Source organism: Octopus bimaculoides, chromosome 2 (assembly GCF_001194135.2).
Source record: "Octopus bimaculoides isolate UCB-OBI-ISO-001 chromosome 2, ASM119413v2, whole genome shotgun sequence".
Lineage (NCBI taxonomy): Eukaryota > Metazoa > Mollusca > Cephalopoda > Octopoda > Octopodidae > Octopus > Octopus bimaculoides.
Window position 1 is genome coordinate 86039395 of NC_068982.1, and position 9328 is coordinate 86048722.

Genomic DNA, 9328 nt, shown 5'->3' on the forward strand with positions numbered 1-9328 from the left:
ATATATATATATATATATATATATATATAATAAAGGTTATGAAGGGTATTGGAGTAAACCAAACCCTAAAGATACAGGTAATACCGAATAAGTGCTGTATACCGACTAGTTTTGCCACTTTCATTGTAGCAACATGAGTGGGGAATATAACATAGGTCGTGTATTAGCGTGTGTATGTATAAAGAAAGAAAAGGATAAAGAGTCCAATGGCAAAGTTAGAATTATATTTTATGTATAAAGTCTTACAGCTGTTTCAGGGAAAATCCAATGTATCCCTTCATCGGAGACGGTAATAGTAGAAGAAAGGATTATTGCATCTATAAGAGGATATTTGTAGTAAGAAGTGAGAGCGATGCGCAGAAGAAAGAACAAAGAAGAAACAGTACTTGGAGTATAGTTCCATTCCAGCATTAAACATCCATGTAAAGAATCCTTGCAGGTATTTTCCGGAGATAATTGTAGTAGCAAAGGTGGATATATATCATATCGAATCCAGAATACTCTGTGCGTTGTTTATTCAAAGGATAGCCCAAATCGAGGGAGAGATGTGTGTAGGATTAAGAGGTCAAGCCTTAAGACAGGAAGAAAGGGGGGAAGAGGTAATTCAAGTGAGAAATATGGTTGATAGTACTATATATATAGGCATATAGGTTAGTGGTAAAAGAAAATGAAGGTGGCTTCCAAGCTGTGCTTGTGAAGTAGGTTCCCTAGAATCAAATCCTAAATGTCTCATAGTTTGTTGTAATTAGCAAGAGAATATGAGGATTTACCATTTCAAAATTGCACCCACTGATTATTTTACCTATTTCAAAACTTATTCTCAGTAAAAGTGCAGTATTTGTATGACTGTAAGTGATGGTCTAGCATTTATAGCAATTATGAGTGTTCTAGTGTCAGGTTGTTCAAGTTTAGTAGGGGGAATGCAATAAATGCAATGGTGTCATTTTGCTGTTGAAGGGGACATGATTAACATGACCCCCATCAGAGTATGTTTAAAGGTTTCTGTTCATGGAGTCAGGGTACATTTGGTATGATTGCCTAGCAGGTGCAGAGATAAAAATGGTCCATGATAACTAGAGTTATCTTGAAAAGTGATAGCGTGGATTTGGGGTGTTTATGTATTGGTCAGAGAAGTTTGTAAGAGATAAAACTAGATGAGGCAGAGAGTTGAGGGTTGCAAAAGTTTTGGTTTCTGTGTTGGCAGCATCAGTATGAAAAGAAAAGCAAAGAAGGGCACTAAAATTACCAAAAGTCATGACTTTCAAGAGAGGTGAAGTGAAAAAGATGTTCTCAGTGTAGGAATAAACATGGTCAAACAACTGTTGGTGGTTGGAAGAGTTTGGAGAATAATAACAGAAGCAGATGTATTGGGAATTAGAGAGGGAGAATTTGCTACTGATAATTCAAATGAAAGAAATTAGTATCAGGGAGAATAGGATCTTTACATGTGTAGATGCCATATCAGAGTGAGAGTTGAGTAAAGAGTGTAGGCTAGACAACAAAAATATAGATGAGGTTGAGAGATTTGTATCTCAAAGAAGAATAGGATATGTGGTTTGTTTGTTTGTTAGAAGTGAGGCATAGAGTATAAGTTGGCTTGGAGTTAATACATGTTAGAAAAAAAGAGGGAGAATTATTCATCAAGTTTAGTTTGAGTGAATGTAAAAAACAATATTTGTATTGTGGTCAATGCAAGGTTTGCTTGACTGGCTCCTGTGCCAGTGGCATGTAAAAAGCACCATCTGATCATGGCTGATGCCAGTGCCCCCTGACTGGCTCCTGTGTCAGTGGCATGTAAAAAGCACTATCTGAACATGATCGATGCCAGGTCTGCCTGACTGGCTCCTGTGCTAGTGGCATGTAAAAAGCACCCATTACACTCTTGGAGTGGTTGGTGCTAGGAAGGGCATCTAGCTGTAGAAACATTGCCAGATCAGATTAGAGCCTGGTGCAGCCGCTGGCTCTCCAGACCTCAGTCAAACCGTCCAACCCATACCAGCATGGAAAACGGAAGTTAAACTATGATGATGATGATGGGAGTAATATTTGCATACAGCTGCTTTTGTATATAGCTGTATTTCTGGCAACATGTACAGAGGCACTGATATACCCAGCCAAGTTTAAGTTTTGTACTCAGCTAAGGATATATGAATAATCTGTAATAATATAAACCCTTACAAGCACACATGCACACATAAAACTTTTTTTAATTATCATGAAAACCCAATGCTAGTGAGATAAAGTTATTTGAACTGATTCATGTGCTGAGTGTATAAGAATATGTTTTCTCTACTAAGAATACAAACAAACGCTTCCTAGTAAAAATTTAAGAGACCGTCTTAACATAAATAAATAAAACATATTTTTGTGCTAATGATGATGATATTCACAATAGATGATGTAAGCTAAGAAAGAAAATTGAAAAACTTGTTTTTAGCTTAAAATAATAAATGGACATTGCTTTGGAGATGAAAGAAAATTTATATAGAACACACACACACACACACACACACACACATGTACATTCACAAGCACATACACATATCTTTTTACATAACTATACATAAACATTTTTTTGAAATGGAAAATGTCTGAAAAAATTTTGATGCACTGAAAGTTATATCTATTTTTAATTTCTCAGCAACAAATATACAATTATATAAAATAAAAAGAACACTATTATCTATGTGAATGGGTGCACATGCATATTTGCTTAATGGATATAAACATAAGTAGATTTAATGCGCCAATAACTTAAACCTACAAAAGAAAAGTTCTACACCTTATTCTAACATTCAAAAATATTTTTTCTCAGATTATTGAATAAAGGAATGAGTGAATGACTAAATAAAATAGGTTAAATAAAAAACGTTTACCTTTTACAAGGGTAAATTTTTTAATAAAAGCTATAACTTATTAACCATAGAAAAATATCTGTATATGCAAATAGAAATATTTATTATTAATATATTCTCCTTACATACATTAACCTAAAATTATAGTAGTCCTAATATAAGTCTATTTAAAGGAGTAATGGGAAAAGTGGCAATAACAGAGAAGAGTTCTGTAAAATTATAAAAGTGGCAAACTCATTTGCCACTCAAATACATGCGAATACTATAATGGAATAAATAAGATAAATTTAGGAATCTGCTATGCAGGCATGCTCCATCCTGTTACATGCATAAGATGTGGTCGAGACAGGTGCAGCTAATATCTACATCTGCACATGAAATGTCTGATCACAAAGCTAGCAGACAGTCTAAGGCTGCATTAACACAACTAGAGATGATGTTCAGAAATATACCTCCATCATTTTGGCAGCAGATGCCATCGCAATACTTGTAGCTGTTAATGCTTTGAAACGGTGAGTGTTCTGAGAGTGTACAAAATCAAAAGTATAAAGGAATAAATAAGATAATATTCATTTGAAATTAAATATTTATAAGACATTTGTAGCATCAGGATTTTTCTTTTTCCTGTTTAATAACATTAGACAAGAAACAATTCATACAAGAGATACATTTAACAAATATTTCAAACTATATTGTATAGGAACATATGTATATATCTGTATACATACATAATCTAAACCACTATGAAAACAGAAAAAAAAAAGAAAAAAAAAGATTTTAGCAATGAAAGAAACACTGAGAAACTTGACTTTGTATGAAATCAAGTTACGATCACATATATCCTACAAAATGATATATAATCTAACACTTCTCAGCATTATATGCTATTAGAATACTGAATTCCTATCATTATATGAAAGAAAGACAAATACAACAAACTTATATTCAATAATGAACAAATCATATATTTGCGTTTCGAGCAAAAGCAAAGAATTTTAGTGAAAAATAAAGGTGTTGCAAGAATAAAACAAACTCAGAAGGTAGAATATGAGCTAGAAGATAAAAATATTTACACATAATTAAATATAATTTTGGCAAAAAGTTTACATTCAAAATAATTTTGACTCAATGTTACAACAGAAGAAATGAAAATTAAAAAAATCAACCAAGTTTTTTTTTATTAATGGTACATAGTTTATCGATTTTGAAGGAATGAAAGGCAAAGTCAACTTTGGTGGAAATTGAACTCACTATGTAAAGGGACATAACTAAATATCACAAACTATATTAGGCACTCTACTGTTCTTTATCGCCATCAAAAAGAATATGATTTATAAAACTAAGGGAATGGATGGAAACTTTTTTTCTTATGATATGATGACTGAAACTGTAATTATTTATTTATTTATATTCTAGTCCATGGGAAAAGTGTTCCTAGCCTTTTCTCAAACTGATGAGGTCTAAACTTAAGCATTAAGACCAGTGTATAGAAAAATGTAGAAGAAAGGAGTTTCCAGATAGATACAGTTCTTAGGGAAAGCATTTAGTATTGCAGTTTGGCTAAAATATAGAAGAAATGATGAAAGGTGAGTGATTAAGAAACTATAATGGCTAGCCAGTTCAGGAAATCAGGGACTGTTAAGCTATTCACAGAAGAGGCAGAGAGAAGGTACATGTCTACGTATTAATGAAAATAATGCATTAGTGAGCAATTTCAATACTGCTCATAGTGGATAAATTTACCAGAGGATTCTCATACTAGATATGTTCAAAGGATTTACTGAAGTTGACACGGTATTGTGTTCGCCAAAGTTTTCAAGGCAAAAGACCACTAATATATGGTACAAAAAAGCAGGTGGTTGATGGCAGATGGATGGATGGACAGACAGATGGATGTTCTCCTTTTTTAATTATTTGAAATATTCCTGCAAGGAAGGAACTGGTTTCTGACAATGATAGTGTAGTGAGACATTGTGGCATATTGAATATATTAAACTGATATAGGCTCAGCACATTAATCTGTAATGATTGGTTGTTTTACTTATCATGTGAGTTTTGAACATTGGTTGAGTCCTGTGCTGCAACTTGTTGAATATTGTGCAGGATTTACATTGAAGATTCAATCATGTTGTGCATAATATATTCTCAAAGAACTAATCTATATGTGCTCTGGAGTATCCTTTTTTCTATAAATTGGTGTGACTCATTATCTACAAGCAGAGGGGTGAGTGATTTTCATGAAGGCAAGTTATGTTGATTCCCTGCCATTATTCACCAGAGTAAAATTAATATAATGGAGCACATGTAACCAACAATGATCCAAGCTGAATTACCCAAACAATGAATGAACTACAACCATCAGAATTTGTGATATTTCTTTCTTGATCCACTGTACTACTTTAGAGGAATAAGGTCTTGCTGTTATTTCTAAAGTTCATTTCTTGCATTACTTCCATGAGTGAACATGCAACATATATTTTATATTGGTATGCATGATTCAGTAGTAAAACCAAGGGAGACTTTAGACTTACCGCAAAAATTGGTGACCCTGAATGAATGATTGATGAACCATCATATAAACTGATGACCTTGCTTGACAACCATCCTATACAATAATTCAGTGCATATAAACAGTGAAGATCAAGTACACTTTCCACCAATGAACATCCTATAAATCCTGAATGATTATTGATGCTCAGTTGTCTCAATTATTGTTACACACCATGCATAAAAATCTTTTCCATTGAGAAATTCAAATGTAGAACTTTTATTGCAGATTTTATACTTTCAATTATTTGGAGTGCCAGAATCTCTGGTGTCCAAGTATTACTACCTCCCTCTACTATTGTGGACTTCAAAGAATCGCTTTGCTTGGCTTGAAATAGCAGTTAAATCTGCCAGCAGGACATTTCGAGTTGAGTAATTGCCAGCTGTTGTCTTTCTTTGAAATTTATATCCTGTAATCAAATGCAATATGACATCTTCTCCAGTCCCTTCCATTTCTTCTAACATGTCTGATGCCAGCAGCCATATTGTTTGTTTCCCCACCATTCACAGCAGACCTGGCCATCTGGTTTTCTCCACTAAGTGCAAATTTTGCAACTAACAAAATTACTTCCAGCACTAGACAATTTCACTTGTTAGTTAGCATATTACCACTTGCCTTAAGCAGTGAGATTAAAGCCCTCATCACCACCCATCATATCAACATATGAAGAAAGAAATTCTGAAGTGCACCTCCACATCAAAACAAAAACGATTTCATCAGCTCCTTTGTATAGAAATTTTAAGAGATAAACACCCATCACAACTGCTCCGATGTATGTGTGATTTAGTAGGGAGCAATCCTCTGGACAAGGGCATTTTACAGCAACTTTTCTTTTCCCACCTATCCACTAACATGCAAGCAATTTTAACAATTATAAGGGAGCAGTGTTCCATTCAACAGTTAGAAGACTCAGCCGATGGTATAATGGACATCTCCTTAACTTCAAGTGGTGCAGAAAATTATCCTTTCATTTCATCACTATCTTCTGAATTAGCTTCTTTTTTCGCAAAGTTGTTGACGAAAAAGTCCAAAATATTACTGACCAAATTAATCATTTATGGTTTCCTACTTCCAGTCTGCATGCAAGACCTCACAGACGTTCATTTTCTAGATGTCATAGTACAAGCACTAGCAGGGAGTGGGCATCATTTTGGAATTCATGCACATAAGTGTACTTCCCTGTGTGCCTTTACTCCAGTTATCCAATGCCAAGAAAACTCCTTTACCAGAGATTACACATGACTACATCTCTGGAAAGACCATCAACTTGTGAGTTTTTTTTATTTATGATACCAATTCCAAGCAGCATTTGTCGGTAGACACAGGAGCAGTATTTGGCCTGGAGTTTATTGACTGATTCATAGAGACCAACGGCCATTATCTTACAAACAGTAAATCACTTCCCAATTCATACCTTTGGTGAAAAATCATTTACCTTGGATATAAATCTGTGATGTCAATTTTGATGGGTTTTTATGGTTGCAGACTTACCTTACCTGATTCTTAGTACAGATTTTGCACCATTTTAAACTTTTGGTCAATTTAAGAAATAAGCAACCCATTGACCATTGACTCAAAAACTCATCTCTCTACATAAGGTATGTTTTCCAGCCCTTCAACTGTCATTCCACTTTTTTTTTGTTCCATCTAATCATTTCCATTAACTTTTATTAAAATTTCTGGATATACCTTGGACTGTTTTTCACAATGAGACTCTAGTGCATACAGTGACACACCATATTATTACCAAAGGACCACTTGTCATGTATTGTTCCAGGCATCTTGCCACAAACAAACTTAAAGTAGCTAAAGAGGAATTTAGTCACATGTTGGATCTTGGTATAATTCGTCCTTCTAGCAATAATTGGTCATTTCCCTTACACCTTGTACCTAAAAAGGCAGATTTGCAACCTTGTGGAGATTATCAACGTTTAAATGCTTTAACAGTACAAGATAAATATCCTATTACTCATATTCATGATTTTTCTGCATCATTATATGGCAGTACTATCATTTTGAAGTTCAATTTAGTGTGTGCATACAACCAGATTTCAATTGATCCCTAAGACTACTTTAATTATTCCCTTTGGTTTGTTCAAATTCAAATGCCTTTTGGCCTATGTAATGCTACTAATATTTTTCAGAGATTTTTATTGAAGTCCCACATGGTCTAGATTTTGTTTTCACTTACATTGATGACTTAATGATAGCCATTTCCACAGAAGAGGAACATGTACTTAATTTAAAACAACTTTTTACTCAACTATCACAATATGGTGTGATAATTAATGCAAATAAATGTGTTTTTGGTGTTTCTTCCATCACTTTTCTGGGACATGTAATTGATAAAGATGGAATAAGTCCATTACAGGAGAAGATTGGTGCTAGTTGTATTATTCCAGTTCCTTCTTCTCCAACAAAGTTATGAGAATTTCTCAGTTTAACTTCTATAGAAGATTTATTCCACATTTTACTAAGACAATTTTCCCCCTCACGTAATAGAAGAAAGGAAAATGAACCTGTATCATTAAATTCTACTAAACTCCAAGCTTTTGAGGATATTAAGGACAAGTTTTGAAGAGTTATACTTTTGGCTCACCCTGTTCCAGATGCACCCTTATCATTAATGGTTGATGCATCAAATGTAGGAACTGGCAGAGTTTTGCAAGTTTGTTCTAAATGCTTGGCAATCCCATGCTTTTTCCCCAATACCTCAAACCAGCAGAGTCAAGGTAGAGCACATTTAATATAGAACTTTTGGCTGCTTATTTAGCTATGAAATATTTCCAACACTTTCTTGAGGAGCAACAATTTACAGTTTTTACTGATCATAAACCATTGACTTTTGCTCTACAACTAAAAACAAATATTTGCCCAGAGACTTACGACATTTGGATTTCATTTCACAATACACTGTTGATATTTGTTACATCAAGGGTGCAGATAATTCTGCAGCTGATACCTTATCTAGCCTACATATTATTAATGCTTTACATATGCCAAATTCCATTGACTTGCAGCAAATTGCATTGAATCAATAACAAGATGACAAATATTTGCATCTTCACTTGTTGGACTCACCTTCTTTAGACCTCTGTTTACTACCACTACATTTTACAGACTCTTCTATTTGATGTGATGTTTCTACCAGTTTTTCCAGACCTTACATTCCTAAGATTCATAGACAAATGTTTTATTTTTTTTTTGTTCTTTATAATCTATCTCATCCTGGTATTTCAGCAACAGCAAAATTAATTTCAAGTGGTTTCATGCGACCCTGTATGCAAAAAGATATTCTTAATTGGATGTGCACTTGTATATCATACCAGAAAGCTAAAGTTCACCGCCATATACAAGGCACCTTTGGGCCCTTTTGCTACTCCAGACGCATGTTCTAAACATATCCACATATTGTGAGACTCTTGCCACCAGTTCAAGATAATATATATTTACATATATATGTATGATTTCTTTAGGATTTACTTAAGCCTTTTTCATTTGGAGAATTCAAGCTGGTCACTAACCAAGTGGCAAGGCTCTTTTGTTTTAGTTAAGATAGGTGTCAGGGGTTTGTGGGTCATCTTACTTAATTGATGTGCATATATATATATATATATATATATATATATGAGTAAAAATAAATACAAAAAAGGGATTTTGTATGATCGTGTATAGAGGAATATATTATTTTATTTAAAAGAATTCCAACTCTGTCTGTTTTTTATGTTTTATTTATATTCTTGTAAAATTAACGTGGGATATAGAATATCGAATATATAATATATAATATAAAAATGGATGGTACAATGAAATGAAGTATTGAATGTCTTATTGAATATATGGGATATGTCTTATTGAATATATGAAATATTAAGTGTTCAATATAAAGGATTAAATATATAAAGGCGAATACATATTTTCTATA

At 33.6% G+C, this 9328-nt stretch overlaps 1 protein-coding gene across 1 annotated transcript in view; it reads right to left on the minus strand.

Annotated features, from left to right (window-relative positions):
• LOC106874321 (uncharacterized) overlaps window positions 1-9328 on the minus strand; it is a 466970-nt gene that overhangs the window by 168500 nt on the left and 289142 nt on the right. The window contains exon 18 of the mRNA XM_052965857.1: window positions 3308-3376. Within this exon, the coding sequence (XP_052821817.1) occupies window positions 3308-3376 (69 nt within the window). The remainder of the gene's footprint in view (window positions 1-3307; window positions 3377-9328) is intronic.